The sequence below is a fragment of the Saccoglossus kowalevskii genome, chromosome 8 (assembly GCF_978046115.1).
Source record: "Saccoglossus kowalevskii chromosome 8, keSacKowa6.1, whole genome shotgun sequence".
Lineage (NCBI taxonomy): Eukaryota > Metazoa > Hemichordata > Enteropneusta > Harrimaniidae > Saccoglossus > Saccoglossus kowalevskii.
This window is the reverse complement of record NC_140648.1, coordinates 21,286,393-21,310,880: the sequence shown is the minus strand read 5'-3', so window position 1 is coordinate 21,310,880 and position 24,488 is coordinate 21,286,393. Positions and strand designations below refer to the sequence as shown.

General features: G+C 35.3%; 2 protein-coding genes across 4 annotated transcripts in view; one reads left to right on the top strand and one right to left on the bottom strand.

The window, feature by feature from the left end:
• The window catches only part of LOC100367738 (uncharacterized), a 39,964-nt gene extending 25,095 nt beyond the window's left edge, over positions 1 to 14,869 (top strand). For both annotated transcript variants that reach the window (XM_085502336.1, XM_002738608.4), the window contains 13 exons: positions 1,858 to 1,922; positions 2,211 to 2,337; positions 3,063 to 3,190; positions 4,998 to 5,145; positions 6,231 to 6,424; positions 6,535 to 6,625; positions 6,780 to 6,978; positions 7,799 to 7,974; positions 9,111 to 9,412; positions 9,727 to 9,872; positions 12,063 to 12,160; positions 12,476 to 12,626; positions 13,594 to 14,869. In XM_085502336.1, coding sequence (XP_085358462.1) covers positions 1,858 to 1,922; positions 2,211 to 2,337; positions 3,063 to 3,190; positions 4,998 to 5,145; positions 6,231 to 6,424; positions 6,535 to 6,625; positions 6,780 to 6,978; positions 7,799 to 7,974; positions 9,111 to 9,412; positions 9,727 to 9,872; positions 12,063 to 12,160; positions 12,476 to 12,626; positions 13,594 to 13,664 — 1,896 coding nt within the window. In that variant the 3' untranslated portion in view covers positions 13,665 to 14,869. The remainder of the gene's footprint in view (positions 1 to 1,857; positions 1,923 to 2,210; positions 2,338 to 3,062; positions 3,191 to 4,997; positions 5,146 to 6,230; positions 6,425 to 6,534; positions 6,626 to 6,779; positions 6,979 to 7,798; positions 7,975 to 9,110; positions 9,413 to 9,726; positions 9,873 to 12,062; positions 12,161 to 12,475; positions 12,627 to 13,593) is intronic.
• A 2,152-nt stretch (positions 14,870 to 17,021) lies between these two features.
• LOC100369533 (BAR/IMD domain-containing adapter protein 2-like) overlaps positions 17,022 to 24,488 on the bottom strand; it is a 38,660-nt gene continuing 31,193 nt past the window's right edge. For both annotated transcript variants that reach the window (XM_006821253.3, XM_085502334.1), the window contains 4 exons: positions 24,350 to 24,483; positions 23,737 to 23,917; positions 23,291 to 23,427; positions 17,022 to 21,220 (listed from right to left, as the gene is read on the bottom strand). In XM_006821253.3, coding sequence (XP_006821316.2) covers positions 21,151 to 21,220; positions 23,291 to 23,427; positions 23,737 to 23,917; positions 24,350 to 24,483 — 522 coding nt within the window. In that variant the 3' untranslated portion in view covers positions 17,022 to 21,150. The remainder of the gene's footprint in view (positions 21,221 to 23,290; positions 23,428 to 23,736; positions 23,918 to 24,349; positions 24,484 to 24,488) is intronic.

Sequence of the window (24,488 nt, the reverse complement as noted above, 5' to 3'; positions counted from 1 at the left end):
AAATGGCTAGCTTTGCTCATAGTGAAAATGGCTAGCTTTGCTCATAGTGAAAATGGCTAGCTTTGCTCATAGTGAAAATGGCTAGCTTTGCTCATAGTGAAAATGGCTAGCTTTGCTCATAGTGAAAATGGCAAGCTTTGCTCATAGTGAAAATGACTAGCTTTGCTCATAGTGAAAATGGCTAGCTTTGCTCATAGTGAAAATGGCTAGCTTTGCTCATAGTAAAAATGGCTAGCTTTGCTCATAGTGAAAATGGCTAGCTTTGCCCCCAGTGAAAATGGCTAGCTTCGCTCATAGTGAAAATGGCTAGCTTTGCTCATAGTGAAAATGGCTAGCTTCGCTCATAGTGAAAATGGCTAGCTTCGCTCATAGTGAAAATGGCTAGCTTTGCTCATAGTGAAAATGGCTGGCTTTGCTCATAGTGAAAATGGCTAGCTTTGCTCATAGTGAAAATGGCTAGCTTTGCCCCCAGTGAAAATGGCTAGCTTCGCTCATAGTGAAAATGGCTAGCTTTGCTGAGAGTGAAAATGGCTAGCTTCGCTCATAGTGAAAATGGCTGGCTTTGCTCATAGTAAAAATGGCTAGCTTTGCTCATAGTGAAAATGGCTAGCTTTGCTCAGAGTGAAAATGGCTGGCTTTGCTCATAGTGAAAATGGCTAGCTTTGCTCATAGTGAAAATGGCTAGCTTCGCTCATAGTGAAAATGGCTGGCTTTGCTCATAGTGAAAATGGCTAGCTTTTCTCATAGTGAAAATGGCTAGCTTTGCTCATAGTGAAAATGGCTAGCTTTGCTCATAGTGAAAATGGCTAGCTTTGCTCATAGTGAAAAAGGCTAGCTTTGCTCATAGTGAAAATGGCTAGCTTTGCTCATAGTGAAAATGGCTAGCTTTGCTCATAGTGAAAATGGCTAGCTTTGCTCATAGTGAAAATGGCTAGCTTTGCTCATAGTGAAAATGGCTAGCTTTGCCCCCAGTGAAAATGGCTAGCTTTGCTCATAGTGAAAATGGCTAGCTTTGCTCATAGTGAAAATGGCTAGCTTTGCTCAGAGTGAAAATGGCTAGCTTTGCTCAGAGTGAAAATGGCTAGCTTTGCGCAGAGTGAAAATGGCTAGCTTTGCTCAGAGTGAAAATGGCTAGCTTTGCTCATAGTGAAAATGGCTAGCTTTGCTCATAGTGAAAATGGCTAGCTTTGCTGAGAGTGAAAATGGCTAGCTTCGCTCATAGTGAAAATGGCTAGCTTTGCTCAGAGTGAAAATGGCAAGCTTTGCTCATAGTGAAAATGGCAAGCTTTGCTCATAGTGAAAATGGCTAGCTTTGCTCATAGTGAAAATGGCTAGCTTTGCTGAGAGTGAAAATGGCTAGCTTCGCTCATAGTGAAAATGGCTAGCTTTGCTGAGAGTGAAAATGGCTAGCTTTGCTCATAGTGAAAATGGCTAGCTTTGCTGAGAGTGAAAATGGTTAGCTTTGCTCATCATGAAAAAGAAGTGCCAAGGTACATTAATTGGCATCGTCTTTAACAATTTGTTACAAAATGAGTAGACACATTAGGCAATTGCATATGATATGTGAAATGTACATGCTGTGTTTGGCTGCTATAATTCGCGTAAGTTACTGACAGTGAAAATGGCGAATGGTTCGTTGTTTACACTCCAGAACTGACCAGACAATAATGACACACTGAGGTCATAAAACAAGCAGACTTTACACTCACTATGATGTATTAATAAAACACAATAGTACAGCACATTTATATTCATTGCATTTCCATTTGTACAGCAATTAATTGTTAGGCCTAAATTAGTCTGCTCAATAAAAAATAATTATGTTAAAACGGTATCTATTTTTGGTCACTCATATAGGCGCGTAATTTGTTCCGAAGAGCTAAGGAAGAAAGATCAGGTGAAATGGGAACAGCTGATTTTGAGTAAGTTATCATGATAAATTATTTGATTATTTTAAAATATGATACATTTGAACTCAATTTCCAAGCAAGCAGAACAAACTAATTGCAGTATTGGGCCAACATTTGAATTTCTATTATCTGTAATTGTTGGCCATCTTTGAAGATATGTCTTGCTTAAATGTTTGAAAGGAACTAGAGCAGCCATTTTTATATCGCTAATTAATAAATTTGCTCTATTAGATGTACATTTCCAATATAAATGTATAGGTTTTACTGTAATAATTAAGCATGGTTTGTCTGTACTTGTAGACAGATGGGTAAAGCAGTTGTCGGTTGCAGACATGGTGATTTGACTGAAAATGTACCAACAGATGAACAGCTTGCCTGTGTTCAGACTATGTCTGAAAATGGCCGTGGCAATATGCGACCAAAGCAGGTTAGCATGTCCCTTGTCTGCGCTCTCAAGTAATTGTTTAAAGTGTGTGAGTCTATTGAGAAAGGAAAGCAAGAAATACATTTTACCACATATACATAATAATGTAAATTTTACTAATTTATTTTTAGTGAATTTTGAAAAAAATAATCACAATTCACTTTATTGACAAATGGTGGACAGAGCGTAGCTAATAAATTATTCCTACTTCAGAAATTGAGGAACTAGCTTTATAAACTAAAAAAAAAAGTTATCTCCTAAAAAATCATTTTCATGTCAAAATGCAGCATTCCTAAACATAATACTGTGTGTGTTCATATACTAAAACTTGAATGTACAAAATTACCAAACAGTAAAATTGAATCAGCCCCTCTTTTCCATAGTAAAATTAAAAAGATGTTGAGAAAAAGCAGAGAAATATTGAAATATGTGTTTTCATTTAGGGATAATATGGTCATGAAGCCAATGATAAAATCTTGAGTAAAAGGTTTCATCAAATAATTGACGAAAATAAAATAAAATAATACCAGAAATCTTTGTTTGGAAATTTTGGATTGGCAACATTTATACAATTGAGGTTCATAAATAAAAAAAATTGCTTGGGTACCTCAAGTTTTTGTTTTGGAATTTTGGAAACAGCCTAGCTGTCACTAAGTTTCAATAAATTGATGTGTTAAAAGTGTGTTAGCCATGACCATCATAACTTACTATCACAACTTTATTCACAGATTCGGGACATTGCTGATAAAGTAGTGAAGCCTCGTTTAGAAGCATTAGTCGAGGACGGGGAATGTATTCTAAATGGATTGTCTGTTGAAGAAGCTGCCAGCATGCCAGAATTCATGCTTCAATTACCGTATGTACCCAGATATATTTATTCATATACTGTAAAGGGGTTAATTATTCACTGGGTTTTAATTTAGCTTATTTCGCTGACTGGAAAATGCGCTAAATTAAAACCCAGTGAATATGTAAAATTTAGCATAGAATACATTATCTAAATGATAAAACTGTGAATTTAAAACCCACTGAATATGCCTGAAATGATAAATCAGCAAAATTTAAACCCAGTGAAAATTAGTCATTTTACAGTATTGTTTTTGACAAGAAAGGGAAAAAAAAAAAAATAATGAAAGTGACAGTATGAGGGCGCTCTTTGAATGTCCTATCTATATCAGCCTTATTTTCCGGTTTTAATGAACATATTTATTACTAACTCGACTCAAGAATATGATACTGTAAAATACTTTATTAGTCCCCGTTCGGACGAAGTCTGAAAACGGGGACTTATAATTCGGTCTTTGTCTGTGCGTCCATGTGTCCATGCGTCCGTTCGGAGTCATATCTCAGAATCCCTTGGACCGATTCCGTTCATTCTTTGCATGTGCCTAGTACATTATGTGGGACATGTGCACATGCAGTGGTTTAGCGATTCGATTCAAAATGGCCGACTGGCAGCCATCTTGTTTTTTGAAAATGTTGTATTTTGGACATGCTTTGTCAGTTTTCATTCAAACTTGGTACATAGATTATACATGTCAGGATACATGTCCATGATGATTTATTTCACAATTGGATCAAAGATGACCGACTGGCAGCCATCTTGTTTTTTGAAAATGTCGTATTTTGGACATGCTTTGTCAGTTGTCATTCAAACTTGGTACATAGATTATACATGTTAGGATACACGTCCATGACGATTTATTTCGCAATTGGATCAAAGATGGTCGACTGGCAGGGATCTTGTTTTTGTTTTTTTATGCGGTATCTTGGACGTGCTCGGTCAGTTTTCATTCAAATTTGGCACATACATGTACTTTATACATGCTAGGATGCATGTCCATGACAATTTGTTTCAAAATCTGGTCAAGGATGGCCGATTGACAGCCATCTGACTTTTTGGCCTTACTACTATATTTCCACAATTTATGTACCATTTTCATTCGTATTTGGCACATACATCATACATATCAGTGTGTTTCATAATCAGATCAAAGATGGCTGAATAACGGCTGTTTTTATTTTGGCCATATTACTATGACACGAAACACGTGTTTTGATGTAAATAAACAATCTGTTGTATATGCCACTTGGAACTCAAGTTTCAAGGACACGCTCGCGACAACCCCTCCGCTTTAATATGACGAGCACAAAGAGAACTTAATGGGGACTGTGTCATTTTCAATGACTTGTTTTAACTGGAATTAATTTTTACAGAAAAGCCTTCTTGAGTGTTTATGAAATTTATTTTCACTGATTTTTGATGAGTTGAATGTAAAATACAGAAAAAAAGGTATATTCACTGAATCACCTTCTTCAGCAAAAATAATAATAGCAGTAGACAGTAATGTTTGTTTATAATACTAGAATTAAGGTTTAAATGTAACTATGAAATGTAAAATACTTTATTTTCACTTGGAATATATTCTTTTGAAGGGATGATTCAGTGGAAATAAAATCCAGCAAATATATCTTATTTCAAATATTTTTTTTGTGTCAATATTCAACTCATCAAAAATCAGTGAAAATAAAACTTGCAGTGAAAATTAATAAAAATATAGATAAAATAAAGTATTTTACAGTAAGTACTTGAGTTTGTTGACCACTTCTCAAAATATTTTTTCAGCTAATGTGTAAACCATTTCTTAACTTTCTATTTTCAGATTTGAAACTTTCCAGAATGAGACCTGTACTACTGAGATTTTGGAAGCTGCTTTGTGTAGCTTTGGCAACCTTGATGATGCAGAGCATATGAGAAACCATCCTATTCATAACCGCAGAGAATTGATTAACATTATTCTCAACTTTTATGTGAGTTATATACAATATAAATACACTGTATTATCATTATTATTATTAATCCTTTATTTCAGGCCAAAAAATATCCCATATTAAATACATTACAAACACCAACACTAGTGAATACAACGTCTAAAATTAGTCCAAAATTTGGATAAGAAAAAACTGTCAGAATTGACACAATTACAAATTAAAGTAAGTAAGTAAGTAGGTGGAGACTGAAGTTATATAATTCCTTGCGCTGAAGAGGTTCAAAGTTTAAAATATTTCTCTTCACGATATTACCACTGGCACTGCTAGCCCGTTTAAGGCTAAAGACCAATCTTATAGCGTTATTATAAGCCACTCGCACTGTATTCACAATTTGTGTACGATAATCACACCAGATACTGTATAAATATGTTCTAAATAACTTTTCGTAATAATTATATAAGATAAGGGTGTGCAACTTTAATATTGTTGTATGCTGACATGCATTGAACATCTTGCATCAATCAAATGCATTTCCAATTTATAGCACACAATGGACATTTATAAATAAGCGAGACTATCCATGAATACAGAAATGCAAAATGCATGTATTAGTCTCATCTTTGTATCAAAGCAAGGTTACCAGAAAAATTCTCAAGATGTAAACTACTTGCAACCTCACGCATTTGCATTTAGTATTTCAAGAAATATATATTTGTCTTGCGATTTGCGGTCATCCCCCATCTTGCACAATTTAATATTTAGATTTTCACCGCATATCCTTGATTTACACTGATATTTGTCTGTTCTTGAGCAAGAATAATATTTGTGAGGAATTTGTAGTTTAATTACTTTTTACATTCTATAGCATAACTATTTTCTCTATTAAAAACACATCTCCAATATAAGAGCAATGTAAACCAGCTTTGCATGCAATGTATACTGGATCATTAAAAATATACCTTAGTTTGACACACCTCTTTCATTTACATAAAAACAGGTGCTTCCGTTACTGAAAAGCAAATATGGTAGCCATTTATATTCATTCCTGATAAAGCAGCAATCATTGTACATTAAAGCAAACTAAGTTAAATAGGCTGATGATCTATTCATTTCTCTCTGTGTAGGAGATTGGTGAAACTGACCCAATCACCTCTGATGTGTTGAACTGTCTGGGTGGCTTGGCCTGTGGCCTTACTCCTGAATCTATTGCCAATATTGAAGAAGATGCTTTGTCTGATTATATTTCAACATCCGGGCAGTGCTGTTTAAGAAAGTTACAGAGACAGGCCATTGTGGACAGAGTTATGGAGTCTACTGGGTAAGCAAGCTTTACTAGACAAGTATTTGTCTGTGATTATTCGGGATCTATTGCCTGTTGCATGAAGTGTGCTCTCCAATGAAACTCAATTTTTGCATTTTTTTTTACAGTGCAACCAGTATAGATGATGATGCAATGGTGGATTACCTTGATGATTTGATTCTATTTTTAGCACCTGATGACACTGCAGCAGTTGATGCGGTAAGATAAGCGCCCTCTATGCCCACCATTAATTTTATAAATAAACATTTTTGGGGGTATTTTTATAATCAATTTTTCTGAGTAGAAAATAGAATTTAATCTTTTTGTTTTCCTCAGATTGTGAAATGCAAAATGTATTTTTCATTTCTTGTAGGATACAATCTATACCAAGATCGTTGATGAGAATGCACTTGATACTGTGTTAGATTTGTCAAAGGAAGCAAAACGACTGTGTCGTTTTGATCGCAAGGATGAAGATGGTGAAAATACAGCCGAAGATGAACAGCGAAGTGCTTTGATAGAGCAGGCTCAAGATGGCAGCAGTACTGAATCAAAACGTCGCCGTCGCCGTGGTGAGTCACAGTAAACTATTTGTAATCATCAAACGTACTCTATGTACATATCTGAATATCATTCCCCATTGTTCATTCTCTATTAAATATTCTGTTCCTTTTACAACATTATGTAATCACTTGATCATAATTTCAATACTACTGTCATGTCTTCTAATTCTAAAATTGCCAGAAATCAGTGTGTTACAGTGTAACAGGATCGATTTTGTACATTCTGATTCAAAATGAAATCTTCCAAAATTAAGTCAACTTTCTGACTGTATGGGAAGTTGATCTTCGAGAAAAAGAATATGATAGCATAGTGGTGTTGCATCAGACTCATGATCAGTATTATTATTATTATCTTATGTACATATTTATACCTAAACCCAAGTTCAAATCCTACCTTAGGCTGAACATCAAAAGGGTCGACCCCTACCCTGGGTGAGAGTGCCACAGATTCGATGGGAAGGCCAATTCCACTGGCCGAGATTCATTCACTAATGAATGAGACTTTGGAGGAACCCTGGTTAAGGTTCGCAGGTGCTTGTGTTCGACCGAGCCTGGTTGACGCATGTAGTCCCAAACATGAATATGACTTCTGTGGCAAAATTCACTATATGTCAGCAGAGAAAACAGTGACACTCAATGTTCAGAACTGTCGCCTGGCACAAAAACATTAAAAAAAAATTACAAATTCCACAACTATAATAAGATGTTTTTCATGCTCACTTTATATAATTAATGTATGATTTTCTATTGCATCAATGATTCACTAGTGAATCAGTTGCTTCATATCATATGCTGATATATATATTCCTTGATTTGTTATGTTGTATAGAGACTTCATCACCATGTGACTTGATTGCCAGGGCTGAAGAATACTGTACAGCTTTCAGTGCAGAAGAGATCAACTCATGGACAACCGATGACTTCACCTGTGCACTGGACTACATGAGTACAATCTGTTCTTGGTCTGAAGATCAACTCACCGCTCTAATCAGTCAGGCTAAAGAGGTAAGTTAAAATTGGAAATAAAAATTGGAATACACTTTCCAATAATCCTTGTTTGCAAATTATCAGATGAGATCTTGTTGAGAGTGAAAGAGTCGTGGTCTTGTTTTTGCAGCTCAAATAGTGTATCATTCTCAAAAGTTGTTGCAGCAACTGTTGCCCTTGAATCATTAAACTGTGCACTTGATGACGAAAGAGAAAGGAACACTATGGTTGTCTCACTCGCATTTAAATCACAGAGGCCATGATCAAGATGCTTATTGTACTAATATAAACTTACATTAATTACTAGTCATGTCAGATGCTAATGAGGGTGATAGTCTTTATAGACAGGTTAAATTGTTTTTATGGATGACCAACTCATACATTTGACATATTAAAAAAAAATGAGATGGTACTGTTCAACAGAAAAATTTTTATTTGGGAATAATAAAAATTGTTTTTTAAACAGAATGCTAATTATTACTTTGGTCACTAAACAAAGGCGAATCTGCACAAATATTGCTGAACGAATGGTCACATAAGACAGGTTTCCTTTATGCACAGGTTTTGCATACATTATGCCTTGGGACAACCAAAAACTGGTCACTATAGACAGGTGGATTTTATACACAGGTTACACTACGTTATGCCTTGGAACAACCAAAAACTGGTCACTATAGACAGGTGTATTTTATACACAGGTTACACTACGTTATGCCTTGGGACTGCCTAAAACTGGTCACTATAGACAGGTGTATTTTATACACAGGTTACACTACGTTATGCCTTGGGACTGCCTAAAACTGGTCACTATAGACAGGTGTATTTTATACACAGGTTACACTACGTTATGCCTTAGGACTGCCTAAAACTGGTCGCAATAGACAAGTGGTCTTTATACACAAGTTTTCAAATGTTATATCTTGGAACTGCCTAAAAGTGGTCACTATAGACTGGAGGTCTTTATACACAGGTTGCCCATACTTTATGCTTTAGCACAGCCTAACAGTGGTCACTATGGACAGGTGGTATTTGCACACAGGTTGTTCATACATTATGCCTTGGGACTACCTAAAGGTGGTCACTATAGGCAGGTCATCTTTATATACACAGGTTTGACTACGTTTTTATTATATATTTTTTGTTTTCGATTTTAGGTTTATGGTGCAGATGTCAGTCAATGGTCCGGTAGTGATCTTACTAGCTTGGGATGCATTGCTCAAGGTTTGACTCACAGTGAACTTTCTACGGCAAATATCGATTCCAACTCTGTGGTGGAGGCACTCTCGCAGTATGATGGATGGAGTGAACAGCAAGCGGATGCTGCTCTTACCCAGTATTTGACACTGACAGGAAAGACTGCAGATACACTGGATGCTACTGACCTTAGCTCATTGATGTATTTCCTAGCTGCTTTAGATTCCTCTTCAGTGACACAGATTGACATTGATGCCTTTAAGTGAGTTTACCAGCACATACATAACCTTTTGACAAATTTTTGTAAAAAAGACCAGATGACCTTGACCATTAATTTATGTCTTAACTTGCCTTTATTTTAATTTTTATGATTAATCATATTTTCACAATGAATTCATGTATAACAGCTCTACAAATGTTCAATTTTACAATTAAATGTAGCTGCACATGAACAAAATTTAGTGTGGGTCACAGTACTCTCTGTTTAAGTGTGACAAAGTAATGCAACCCACAAAAATTTAAAATTTTCAGTGGTTTTCTAGGAAACTTAAACTTGTTTTTTCCCCCTATCCACAGGGATGCGATTGCTGTTCTTTCCGAGATTACGTCGTTCAATCATGACCAACTGGATGCCTTTCTGGACTTGTGTCGACAAATTTATGGGGACAGTGATATCAGCAATTGGTTGGAAGAAGATATTGGTGAAGCTGGTGTCTTTATGGGTCAGTTTTTATTTAATTACTCAAATATGTCTATACTACCAGTGGTTGTTAAATGACTGTGTGTCACCCACCTTTCATAGATACCATGAAGTCTCTGTCATTTTTAGTTAGTGTATGTGTAAAGACAGAGTGCATGGACTGCTAACCAAATTCACTTAAACAATATTGTGCTTCTATTAAATAAAATTGCATCAACAGCGTATTATTTTGTAATCCTAAAGAAAGTTTATTGCTAGAACAGTAATCAAAATTACACAAAACTAATTACTGTTAACAGTTTATTTCTTTACTGCTGTAATATATTGTCATTTCAGAATTGCCATCCGTGAAGACACAATTTAGAACTCTGGAAAAATGTTCACTGCTACTATTTTTAGTCCCCGTTCGGACGCAGTCCGAAAACGGGGACTTATGTTTTGCCCTGTGTGCGTCCGTGCGTCCGTGCGTCCGTGATCACCTGTATCTTGAACATGCATGGACCGATTAAGTTCAAACTTCACTCATACATCACACCTTATATGGGACATATGCACATGCATTTTTTTCATGATCCGATTAACGATAGCCGAATAGCGGCCATTTTAAGGCCGAAAATGCATCAAAATCGCACATTTTCACCATTCCGGACCCGGATCTCAGTTATGCATGGACGGATTTTGTTCAAATTTGGTACATACATTAAACATAATAGGACCTTGATGCACGTCATTTTTTTTTTTGGATCGGGTTCGAAATGGCCGACTGGCGGCCATTTTGTTTTAAAGAATTCAGTTCTGGATCCGTATCCGAGACATGTCTGGATTGATCAAGTTCTAACTTCACACACACAAGGTACATCATATCACAAATATGTATGTGCATTTGTTTCATGATCTCATTAACGATAGCCAAATAGCGGCCATTTTAAGGCCGAAAATGCATCAAAATCGCACATTTTCACCATTCCGGACCCGGATCTCAGTTATGCATGGACGGATTTTGTTCAAATTTGGTACATACATTAAACATAATAGGACCTTGATGCACGTCATTTTTTTTTTTGGATCGGGTTCGAAATGGCCGACTGGCGGCCATTTTGTTTTAAAGAATTCAGTTCTGGATCCGTATCTGAGACATGCTTGGATTGATCGAGTTCAAACTTCACACACACAAGGTACATCATGTCACAAATATGTATGTGCATTTGTTTCATGATCTCATTAACGATAGCCAAATGGCGGTCGCTTTAAGGCCGAAAATGCATTGAAATCGCACATTTTCACCATTCCGGACCCGGATCTCAGTTATGCATGGACGGATTTCATTCAAATTTGGTACATACATTAAACATAATAGGACCTTGATGCACGTCATTTTTTTTTCGGATCAAGTTCGAAATAGCCGACTGGCGGCCATTTTGTTTTAAAGAATTCAGTTCTGGATCCGTATCCGAGACATGTCTGGATTGATCAAGTTCAAACTTCACACACACAAGGTACATCATGTCACAAATATGTATGTGCATTTGTTTCATGATCTCATTAACGATAGCCAAATGGGGGCCGCTTTAAGGCCGAAAATGCATTGAAATCGCACATTTTCACCATTCCGGACCCGTATCTCAGTTATGCATGGATGGATTTTGTTCAAATTTGGTACATACATTAAACATAATAGGACCTTGATGCACGTCTTTTTTTTTTTTCGGATCAAATTCGAAATGGCCGACTGGCGGCCATTTTGTTAAAGAATTCAGTTCTAGATCCGTATCCAAGACATGTCTGGATTGATCAAGTTCAAACTTCACACACACATGGTACATCATGTCACAAATAGATATGTGCATTTGTTTCATGATCTGCTTAACAATAGCGGAATGATGGCCATTTTAAGGCCGAAAATGCATCAAAATCACATATTTTCACAATTCCAGAACCGGATCTCAGTCATGCATGGATGGATTTTGTTCAGATTTAGCACAATGTGTTGTACATATGCAGGTGCATTTCGGTCATGATCTGCTTTGAATGTATATGTCACTCAAATATGAACGGAACGGGGACGTGTCATTGACAATGACTTGTTTTTTGCGAATTTCATTGAATCTCACGAAGTAAATCTACTAGAACATTCTGAATGTTCTCACACATTAGATCAGTTGCAGACATTTTTAAATGCGTTTACTGATTTTTTTTTATTATATCTTTGCAGCGGGTACAACTGCAAATGAGTTGTCTTCTTTGTCCGAGGATCAGTTGGCTGGTATTCAAGCCTTGACATTTTCCATAATCAGAGGCGAAGTGTTGGGTGTAAGTATACCTAGTATATGCTGAAGGGTTCCGTTATACATAATGACTTATTTTAATTTGTGAAGTGAATGTCCTTGCATTCATGGGAGTGCTTATCATGGTTTCCTCTATAATTTTCAAGTTCAGCTGAAAGGCCTTCTCCCACAGAAAACTGAGAGGGCGCCAGATAGTCTAAAAAACAAAAATCATTTTAGAGCACAAATTTAGATGTCACATGGTGGTGCAGGGAACTTGTGTGCTCTACAGTCTGTGTGTGTGTCTGTCTGAAAACACAGCTCTTATGATTAATCATTTATCTGAAATTTGCATCGATAGGCATTAAGTGCGGCACAGTTGGAGAATTTGGGTTCAGATCAAGTTAACTATATTAGTGATTCTACCAGGGATTTATTGACAGCAGAACAGATAGAAGCATTGGAAACAGCTTTGTATGGCAATGAAGTTGCTCCTGCTACAGATGGTTCTGGTAAGTTTCAATGTCAATCACACAAAAATTTGATGTAGTAAAACAACCCTTTTGGTCAATCAGTGCAATCTGCACTTACAACCATAAATGGGAGCTCAAAGCATATATCACTATATCATGGTACATGTATGCTACCATGTTCTAAACTTTCAGCCAATGTGAAGTTAAACTTTTGAAGTTATAGATGAAATCATTTTCTCAATTTCTGACAACAGTGTCTATATGTCATACTTTACCCATAATCCTTTGCGTAAGAATCAAGATGGTGAACTACATAAATTAATAATGGAAAGTTGAATATCTAAAGAATGAAAAGTGATATAAAAAAACTATAAATTGCATGTTCTTATATTACATGCTATTTTGTTGTTAGCCTTGACTTTTCCTTTCTCTATTTGGTAAATTTACAAGGAGGCATGCACAATGGTGTGTACTATAAGGTTATTACGAAGATACCTCAAAGTATGCACGAAGACAGTACAGCGGCAGTATCGACCGACGCGCAGTAGTGCATACTTTGAGGTATCTTCGTAATAACCTTATTATTATACATCTTTTCCTTCCAAGGATACATCATGGGAATGCCGAAATCCAAAAAGTTTAGAACAGAATCAGCGAACTTCTTTGTATGAAGTCCGGTCAAATCCTGGTGGCAGCCATGTTTGTTTTTATTATTAGAGGACGCTTACGCGCGTAATTATTCCATATTTGGAATTCGCATTTCCTAATATGGTAGTATGAAAATACCCTGTAAAATACCGCAACCGTACGGCATGCTGTAACTTATGGCGTTACGGTGATTATCACTCTGTACTGGGAACAGAGAACCTGGTAAGGAATGTTTGCCATTTAACCCATGTGCACCTGTCTGCCAGGGAGTTGAGATGGTCAGTTAGCCAGGGTATAAAATCAAATTATTTATCTAAGTATGGTCATTTTAATTTAATTATTCTACTTTCTTCCACAGGTGCCACAGGTCTGGCTTGCAGTATGGTTGCTATGGCTACATCCATGATGTTTGTTGTCTTCAGAATCTAAATGGGCATCAAGCAGATTTTAATGTGTAATTTAATCGGTATGAATAATGTTAGTGAGCATGAAGTCGTCTTCTGAGTAGATTCCTTGATTTTCATTAAAGAGTGTCAGCTTTTTTTTAATATCTACAATATTGAAATTTGTGTGCTTAGTTAAATGATTGATTAATTTACTGCATTTGAAGCACAAAGATTGTAAAATGTCCAGTTCATACAAGTGACAATATTTTTACATACCAGGAAGAAATTTGTTAATCACCCTCTAATCTATGCATAATGAAAATCAAAATGGCTGCTCTTTAGTAGTAAATCATGTGTATCTTCTTAGATCAACCCGTGACTGAATTTCGCTTAGTTATTTCATTTCTGATTTTATAAGTTGTATCTTTTTTTCAAGATATAACTATAAGTGCATGCAATCAGTATCTTTCCTTTTCATCTGCTGTTCAGTATGGATTTATCTTTTTGTACAAAGCAACTTTAAAGTGACCACCTTGTTTATGCGATCGGCAGCAGTTACAAAGCCTCAAACTGATGAGCGCCCTCTATGTCATTATAGAGATTTGTAGAGTATTAGTTCAGTAACAATATGTTCGTAATTTAAAAAAAAAACAGAATGAAGGTTTAGGTATTGACTTTTATGTGTATAAAGCAATGATTGTTCTAATAATAATTTTGTTGTAAAAACTTTTCTCACCGAGTTATGTTGATTTTATGAAATTTAACTTTGTATCAGTGGTTTCTGATTTCAGTAAATCACGGGGATATTTCATAGCCAAGTTCCTGTGTCTGCCTGTTTAGCTTGACAGGGATAAGACAGAATATTTAAAAGCACTGATATTTTGTTGAGCAAAAAAATAAATCAAAGGTTGATTTTATGAAATTTAACTTGTAGTCTAGTTTGGGTAGCAGTGGTTTCTGATTTCAGTCACTGGGATATTTCATAGCCAAGTACATCTTAACACAATGAAAGTTTACGATGCAATGTATTTTTTTGTTAGTATCAAAGCAAACTCGCATCTCAAATCATTTACAAAAATTGTTTACTCTTGGTCCAGATTTTGATATTGAACAGCATTTTTCAATGCACTTAATTTCTATCCTTGCAATGAAAAAAACAAAAGTGGAGCTTTGTATATTTGTGTATAAATGTAAATATTGTAATTTGTTAACATCTGTTAAGTATAATAAAATTGAATGTTCCACAAATGTAAGCAGTCTCATATTTCAGAACAAAGTTGACACATAAATGATATAAGGATGGTATTTAAATAATACTTTAATTTTGCTGAAGGGAAGATTCATACTTTTTAGTACCCGTTGGACATAGTTCGAAACGGGGACTTGCGTTTTGGGGTCTGTCAATGCGTCCATCATTTCTCAAAGATGCCTGGACATATTTTCTTCAAAGCTGGTATGCAGAAATGTGCACATCAATTTATTTTTATATTTGTTGACCTTTGACCTACCGGCAGCCATTTTTGTCCAAAAAACAAATCAACATTCGGACAGGGCTTGACCAATTTCATTCAAACTTGACGTCAGTTAAAATTAGTACAAAGGCAAGATATACAGGATTAAATGTTATTAAATGTTCAGTTATTTTTAATTTTCATTGAAATTTAGCCAAACAGCAGCCATTTTCGTCAAAAACTAATAAAATCACAAAATTCAAACATGTTTCTGTTTCTTGGACATGCCCTTCACTGATTCCATTCAAAGCTGCCATTGCCATTACTGATGATGCACATCATTGTTTTTTGTGATTCAATTCAAAATGGTGGACTGCTGGCCATTTTGCTTTTTAGGAGCATTTTGCCCATTTTACAGATTAGGTTTAAATTTGGTACAATTTGGTATTTTGTGAGATAATGGGTTAATTTTTTTTTTTCAAAGTCGGTACATCATTTATTTTGTTGACCTTCAACTGACAGCCATTAGTTGTCCCAAAAATCAACATTTGGACATGTCATTAACGGTTTCTGGGGCATGCCTTGACCAATTTCATTCAAACTTGGCTAAATAGGCGAAATACTATCCCAATATTTAAACATAATCTGACTATGGTTTTATCGACAAAGTCACGATCTAATTGGTGGGAATGACCTCGCCAGGTAAGAACTCTTTGGTACAAAACCAATTTGGTGGTAAATCAAGGTTAATTTTGTGTATAAATTAATGTAAACTTGTTGGAAACTTTATGCAGTTTCTAGTACAAGATGGTTGCATGGCCAAATGCATCTGGGCACGTTTGCGTTAACACACATTAATATGTACTGAGAATTCACAAAATCCTATTAGGTAGCATCACCCAAGTATTCTACAAATTGTTTGCCAGATTCCCTTTAGGTTGGTCCTCAGCTTTTGTGGACTAAAATGCAACATGGGCACACTCTACAGACAAACTGTAGAGGGCGCTATACACACCTCTTGTTGGTATTGGTCCATACATTTTTGGTTTGACTTGCAATTATTAATTTATATAAATATTATATTCCAGTCACCACAGATACAATATATAAAAATGAGTCATAAAAATTGAGCCTATACCTACATCGGATTTTAATCAGATTGAGGCAAACTCTGAAGTTTAATGGATCTTATATGCCTTCATGTCAGACATGGATTCTGAAATTTACATTTCCAGTCATTGTTATATTCACTAGAAGCCCTAATGGATATTGGAAAATCTGTCAATACAGTCAAGCACCACCTTGACTGTTTAATCTTAATCCATTCAGCCCTGTGTATTTTGACATTTACATGTAAAGGTTAAATAAATATTCACAATGTTTACATTAAAGGACAGTGGTTTTTGCACAGTGGGCATGTTTGAATTTCAAGTAAACGTGCATTTTACACAGAGTACGTTGCTACGAGTCCCATATCAAACAGGACGCTCATTTATGTTCCTCGCAATGTGCTCTCTAACAGAACTGATTTTGTATACACCAAGGGGGCAAAATGGAACCCCCCCCCCCACCCCCACCCCGAAATAAAGTGAAAGCAGCATGACTGCCTGTGAGGTAAATTAAGTAATAACAATTAATACGACTGTACACGCGACATTTTTACACTTGTTTTGTTCGGGGAAAACTTACAAATTTCACAACTACCAGTGTTTTTCAAGCTTTTTTTGTTGTGTTCACAGTGATTTAGCACAGCACACCTTTGTACGTCAGTGGCATACAAGATAAGGGCACACTGGTTCACAAAAAATGTACTTGGCATTACTTATAAACTTTTCTATGTAGGAAGGGGGAAGGATCTTTCCATCTGAATAGAAAATTGGGAATATGGAAATTAATCACAAAACATAACATAAATCTATCAGAAGGAAAAATTAACGACAAAACCAGAATCCCAAAAAACATCGCTGTGATAGCTTTTATTCAAAATTCGAATGAGTATCACTGAACCAACACAAAAACAATTGGATGAACAAATGACAATTATAAAATTAAGTAACCAAGTGATTATTTCTTGCACATTACCAATCTTACATAAACCTGAATTTTGATTTTAACATAAACCCTTTGAATTGTTCCCCTGCCAACTTGTGTTCATTTAACAAATTTCTTTGTAGTTTTTTGACCAAATAATATAACTTTTCCATTGCCTGCATACAGGTTGTGATTAAATTCTTTGAAAAATATGGAAATAAGTGCAGGGTTTTTTTCCAGAAAAGCAACAAAAGTTGACTTTGCCACTCAAAGGGTTATAGTTAGTAATAAACAAAAAGAGCTGCAAAATAAATTAATTCTGTTGAGCTTCTTTTGTACATGCAAGCAGAACTGGTCATGAAGAACGCTCTCATATTAAGGAGAGCATTAGTTGTGATATATTACATGTATTTCATAAAACAAGATTATACTGAAATAAACAGGCCTGTAATACCGATTTTTAATATATTAGTTATAATTGCACAAACATGGTACAGTGGGCGAGACCGAATTCAATTTTCAGATTACAATGCATTTCATCATTTTTTCTTACTCATGTGGGGCACACTTAAGCATACAATGCCAATTTTGAAGTTACCATCTTGTTAAATTTCTGTTGGAGTTTAATGCAGATTAAAAAATGAAATAAAATTTGTTTTTCAAGCAGTAGATTTACTCGCAAATAATTGTCATAATTGAATGTCAAGTAAATTCTTGATTCAAGGCTTCAGAGTTTGTATCACTTGTGAGCTGAAATGGTATGGTATGTATGTAATGACATGAATAGTAGTCACACTTGAGTCAATTAAAAATCATGTTACAAGTGTTCTTGTATATACCGGTAATCAAAAGTAGGAGAGATCAAAAGTTTATACATCTATAGTGATTGGCATTTCCAGAAGTGATCCCCAAAAATTTGGGAAAAATAGTGAAAATTAAGTTTGAAAAAATGATTCATCTTGAGTTGTTTATTTTCAGTTTTACAATAGACTAGCTTTGGAATGCTGGACACATTTATCGCTAGGGATAAAAATGTGTGACAGAAAGGATGGTGATTTTATAACAGTTCACGAGTCAGTTTGCCTTACCTTTTCACAAGTAAAATGTACATGTACTTGTACTTGTTCATCCCCCACCCCTCCCAATACATCTTGCACATGGAATACTAAAATGTGAAACTATATTTTGTTCAAATATACATGTACTGTGTATTGCTGAATATTGTGTTTCTATGTTGTTGTAAATGAGAACCTGAATATCTGCAATACAAAACTTGTAACAAAACTGAAGCTGGTATTGTACACTAATTTATCTGCATAATATGCCGACTGGTAGTGATCAACACGCCTTCCATGCATATTGTATCTGACCATGCACAAAACTAGTCTGAACTTTTTCATAACGAATAAGTCATTCTGTGATGCGAATGGTAAAAACAAGATTGATGTATACTTGTATCCCTACATGTAATCATAGTACTGTAGAATACTTCATTTTCGCTTGAAATTTATTTTCGCTATTTTCGCTGAAGAGATGATTCCGTGAAAATAAAATCCAGCGAATATTATTTTTTCCTATACTTCACATTAAACTCATCAAAAGTCAGAGAAAATAAAATCCAAGCAAAACGCCCAAAAAGCCTTTTCAGCAAAAATTAATTCAAGCGAAAATAAAGTATTCCACAGTATTATTAAATGCAGACTGCAAGCTAAGAAAATGAAATTTGTCAAAACCAAACCCAGTTTAAAATGAAATCAGTCCGAGTACCGTAAACCTATTTTTATAAAATTAGTGAACATCCCTGTAAACTGAACAACTTTCTCATTTCTTCTCAGGGTTCAGTTAAGGAAAAGACTCACTGACATGCTTGTAATTTGCGTATTAATTTTTCAAAATATTTTCTGTAGATTACCCGGTATCAGTAAGGACAATCACCAAAACTATAACATGCATTAATGATTAGCACAAAACACTTGACATGCTTAAATATATATATATATTCCCCAGATGAATATTATTGTTATTAATGAATAAACCATTTATAGAGCGATTCCTCTCTCAACACCAAGTAAACAAAAGAAAATATGGAAAATGAATTTAATATTAACAAAAAATTGTCATCAGTAATTACAACTTGACTTGCACACATCCATGTATAATGATTTTAAAGACTGGCAGTCAAGTATATACGGTATACCATTAATTCCATAAAGATGGTAAAAATGTATTTTTTTTTTATTATTTTCTGGATGAGATCATTATAGATGAAACTTGAAATCATGGACTGAAATACCAATTTGATTATTTTGAACTTATTCAAGTTTCAGCAAAGGGAGAAGATGATAACCAATATTAAATGGGTTGTCATGGTGATGTTCATCTGTTGTGACTATCACATGATAATTTTGATCCTTAGAACAATGTATGCATCATAACATGTGCACATTTAGCCAATCAGAAAAGCATATTCAGTCATGTGACGGCAAAGTATTAAACTCAACATGAGTTTGCCATTATTACACTGCATATACTCTTGACTACAATATAAATAGTAAAATAACGAATATCAGTTTCTTTCATAATAATGTTTGCCAATTTTTTTAGCAGTTCATCATTAAAACAATATAAAATTAACAATTGTGCCAACAATTTTGGCACAACCCATTTTAAAATAAATTCTTCATTATAAATGTAATATCAGAATACTGAAGAGATACTTGCCCTTCAAATGTTTGATTACTTAAACTAAGATGTTTCCATGGTAACTCTTGTATAATAAATTATTATAGTCTGTAAATAACAGTAAAATTTAGGAAAATTTTTTTTTTATGTAATTTTTATAATATTTCTTACAATATTCCAATAACTTTCAACCACACTATTCCCTGCATATATAAGTATATCCTGTGTTCACAACAGAAAAGTAAATTGGATATAAAATAGTTGTCGATATAGAGATATGAAACATCAGTTTTAAATAGAAGAGTACAAATTAGATACAAAGCTTCATTTGAAAATAGAATTACATCATTTTACCAATTTTTTTTATTATTTTGCATAGCAACCATGATAAGAGAAGACTGCAGGAGTAAGTAACATCGAAGACACAAACTGCAGTCTACAGTGATTTGCATCGGGCTACAAATGACAAGTTGACATTATTTTATAAAGAATTTAATTTGCCCCATGTTACTGATATAATATCACATTTCAATAACAAATTTCATTAAAAATTCAACACATAATTCAGAAATATTTGGGTCATTTTACCGTTCAGTGAAGTGTGCATACATTTAGGTCACTTGCAGGCACTATTGCTATGCAGTAAGTATCCAGTCGCTATGCAGTGAATAGTTTAAAATGGCGTCCACGCCACATTTCTGTCCAATTTTGTTATTGCCTGTTGTCAGATTGCTTTTGTCAGTAAATTTCACATGTGTATTAGCTGTAACACAAAAATGAACGTCTGTGCTTTCATGCAAGAGGAACATCTGCTTGAACACTCAAGTCAGATACTAATAAATGTTTCGGTCATTTCGACCTAATTAATAATATTTATCACAATATTTTGTTTCAAGAGGTCTAATAATTTTGATATTCGAATATGCTATGGCCTTTTGAATGGGTTTATCCGGTGAAAATCATGGTTTTAGAGAAAATGACAAAATTTCAAATTTTGGAACAGTTTCCATAGAAATCCTCGCAAAAGCATTATTTCATAGAAAAAAAAATAGTATTCCACAAATTCTACCAATAATTCACAAAAATCAGAATTACACAAATTGTTTTTATCACAATATGTCACTGAACAATATTTTCCCCATAGGAACCAATGTTAAATGATTCAAATATTGCTATTTTCATACAAAAAGTAGTTCCTTGGCCATATGTATTCATGTGATTTTGTGAACAAAAAAAACTAGTGTAAAAATCATTGAAATATGATTATCAATTCTAAAACCTGTAAATGATCTGAAGAGTCTGTATTAATGCTTTGAAGTACATTCCCCTGTATGCACAAATAAACAATTTGCAATAAGTAGTCGTTTAGATTGCAGGTGCTGACCTGTCATTGGTGATAGTCCTACGTAGTTTGACTTGAGCAAAGGGGTTACTTCTGCAAATGTAGAAAAAGTAAAAAAAGTCAGAGAGATTGTCAAATTAGCGTGTGATGAATGACAACCACAGCATGTACAAATGTATGGAGTGTAATTTTATACATATGTGAGGTTTTTAGTTAGAGGAAGAAAAGTATTGAGAGCAACAAGTGTGTAATGGCAAATGAGAGTCTGCGAGAGCAGCTGTGAGAGTCTGCGAGAGCAGCTGTGAGAGTCTGCGAGAGCAGCTGTGAGAGTCTGCGAGAGCAGCTGTGAGAGTCTGCGAGAGCAGCTGTGAGAGTCTGCGAGAGCAGCTGTGAGAGTCTGCGAGAGCAGCTGTGAGAGTCTGCGAGAGCAGCTGTGAGAGTCTGCGAGAGCAGCTGTGAGAGTCTGCGAGAGCAGCTGTGAGAGTCTGCGAGAGCAGCTGTGAGAGTCTGCGAGAGCAGCTGTGAGAGTCTGCGAGAGCAGCTGTGAGAGTCTGCGAGAGCAGCTGTGAGAGTCTGCGAGAGCAGCTGTGAGAGTCTGCGAGAGCAGCTGTGAGAGTCTGCGAGAGCAGCTGTGCAAGTCTACGAGAGAAACTGTGCGAGTCAGCGAGAGAAACTGTGCGAGTCAGCGAGAGAAACTGTGCGAGTCAGCGAGAGAAACTGTGCGAGTCAGCGAGAGAAACTGTGCGAGTTAGAGAGAGAAACTGTGCGAGTAAGTGAGAGAAACTGTGTGAGTGAGAGAAACTGCGCGAGTAAGTGAGAGAAACTATAGTATGGGTATATGAGTACAATTCAGTGGGATAAAAAGAAAAACATACTGAGATTTAATCTTAGAATTTTACAATTAATAAGATCATTTTCTGTCATCAATAATTCTATTAAAAGTTATTGAATCCAAGAAAACACAACAAATAACAAAAACTACAAGCTTCTTTTGTTTGTTAATACTTTAAGACTTTGTCGATGTCAATAAGAGTGAAAAAAGAAACAATTAGTTGACTGTAAGGAAAAAAAAGGAGTATTAATAAAGATGTTACTCAGAGTGAATAGGAATATACTATGCTGTAAAAAGAGGAAGACATTAGGTATTAAGAATTCAAAAGTTGCACAACTGGGTAGGTTCTTTATATAAGTGAGGAGTACACAAGTCCAAAGTGAGTAATAATTTTATAGAGCTTAATTATTCGTTAGGTTTTATTTTTGCTGGTAGATAATTGCACTTGATTAAAACCTAGTTAATAAGCAAAATTTTAAATTTAAATTTCCTACACAAACCAGTGATAAAACCAAAATCCACTAAAATTAGACCCAGTGAATATTTAGATTATTTAAATATCGACTAAACATCTAGATAACACATTACACAGTGCCTGTGAAATTATAGATGCTTTAAAGTTTGAATTGCTATATACTTATGACAACTATTTGTGTAGCTTATTTACAAACACATGACTGAGTAGTATGTTTTATGTTCTGTTTTACCTAATAAATCAATTCATATGGTAATAACTTTAAAATCTACCTTCTCCACACAAAAAACGAGTTATACACTCAACGGTTCCAGAAAAGAAGTTGAGGAAAGCTTTAATGAATAGTAAAAAAAACAAACTTCAAATTAACAACTCAAATGAAGATTTATCTATTCCAACAATTAATAGCAATAATTCGGGTAACGTAAATTTTCCTCGGCTCTACTTAAGTTTGAAAAGTTTTAATTTGAGACTAATTTTAATACTCTCATCGCAATACTGGACTGCATTTCAAATCAGCAATATTGCAAGTTAACCCGATAACGGAAAAGATGATTTTGGGTCATGAGACAAGTCCACAGGAGAACTTAGTGCACACTCAGAACAAAACCGAAAACATTGGAATACTAAAATTGTAACATCCTAACAGTTGTTCACATCTGCTAACAACTATCAGTGAAACAATTTTACAAAAATTAATGCACCCAGTAGCAGTGCACATGGAATGGGAAGGGGGGAGTAACTTGTGGAACAGAGCAGAGACTTGTGGGACAGAGCAGTGCTACATAGAACAGAGCAGAGACTCCTGGGACAGAGCCTTGCCTATGATATTAAAGGTCACATTATAAATACTAACTGTGAGGGTACGTCACTGGTAGCATCATTTGAGCTTGGCAACTGTGAGAATAGTCTCTCTTGTGAAGAAGGCGGCACAATCGAGCCGTTTTGATGACGATTGGGTGTTTGAGATTCACCAAACAACTGCTGATGGTGCTGTAAATAAGAATGTATGGATGAGACATAAAAATGTGCATCATGACAAAAACTGAAATACTACCACGATGACACATTTGCGACATAAATTGAAAGCTAAAATTCAGCCACTATAAAACGAAAATCATGGAAAGAACAAAATGTGCACGAGAGCGGTAAAGCAATGCAGAACAAAACATTTACATAAATGGCATGAAAATTATGAGCAATTTACTATCTACATGCCCCCCCCCCCCATAAACTGAAGTACCCAACCACTGAGAGGACCAACCTGGAAAGATTTTTACATTGATTTAACAGATGACTTACATGATGTGTTGGTTGATCAGCAGTTTTTAAAAGTCCACCGGAATAATCGTTTGGTGGGGGTGGTGGCGGGGGTACTGATTGCCTGGGATCTCTGTTATAATCAGGCATTGGAAAACTGCCATCCAGTTCAAGTAAATTGCCTTCACTTCGATATCTTTGCTTCATTTCTGGCAAGTCTTGACTGAGGGAAAAAAACAAACAGAAAAAAACCACATTACTAAATGCAATCCATGTTATTTATATGCAATATGTGCAAACAATGTAATTTACGGCGGAAGCCATATTCTATGTATATTCAGGGTTCCTTATTGACAACAAGCAAAAGTGACATCGATATTGAACATTGAGATATCAATATGGGAGTTTGTTGTAGTCATAGAGTGAATAACGCCCTCAGTGTTCATTATCAGACCATGTCTAAATTTCAGTTGCATAGAACATTGCAATCTTGTTATTTGCCCCCCCCCCCCCCCTTCCAAACAATGTATGCTTCTGAATAAGATTTTTACTGTGGCTGCAAATTTATTTCATACACCAAGCCAGCTTAAAAAGTTGTCTTTACAATAAGTCTTATTCTTTTTATGCCAGATATACAAGTTTGATTTTTACTTACACATTACCGCGTTGTAGTCCTGGTATATTTGATTCTGTGTAGGCTATAGGAAACCATCCAACTTTATTACTATTCATATTCTGACCAAATTGCCAACCATTTTTCTTTTCCCCAATAACAGTTATAACATCACCCTGCA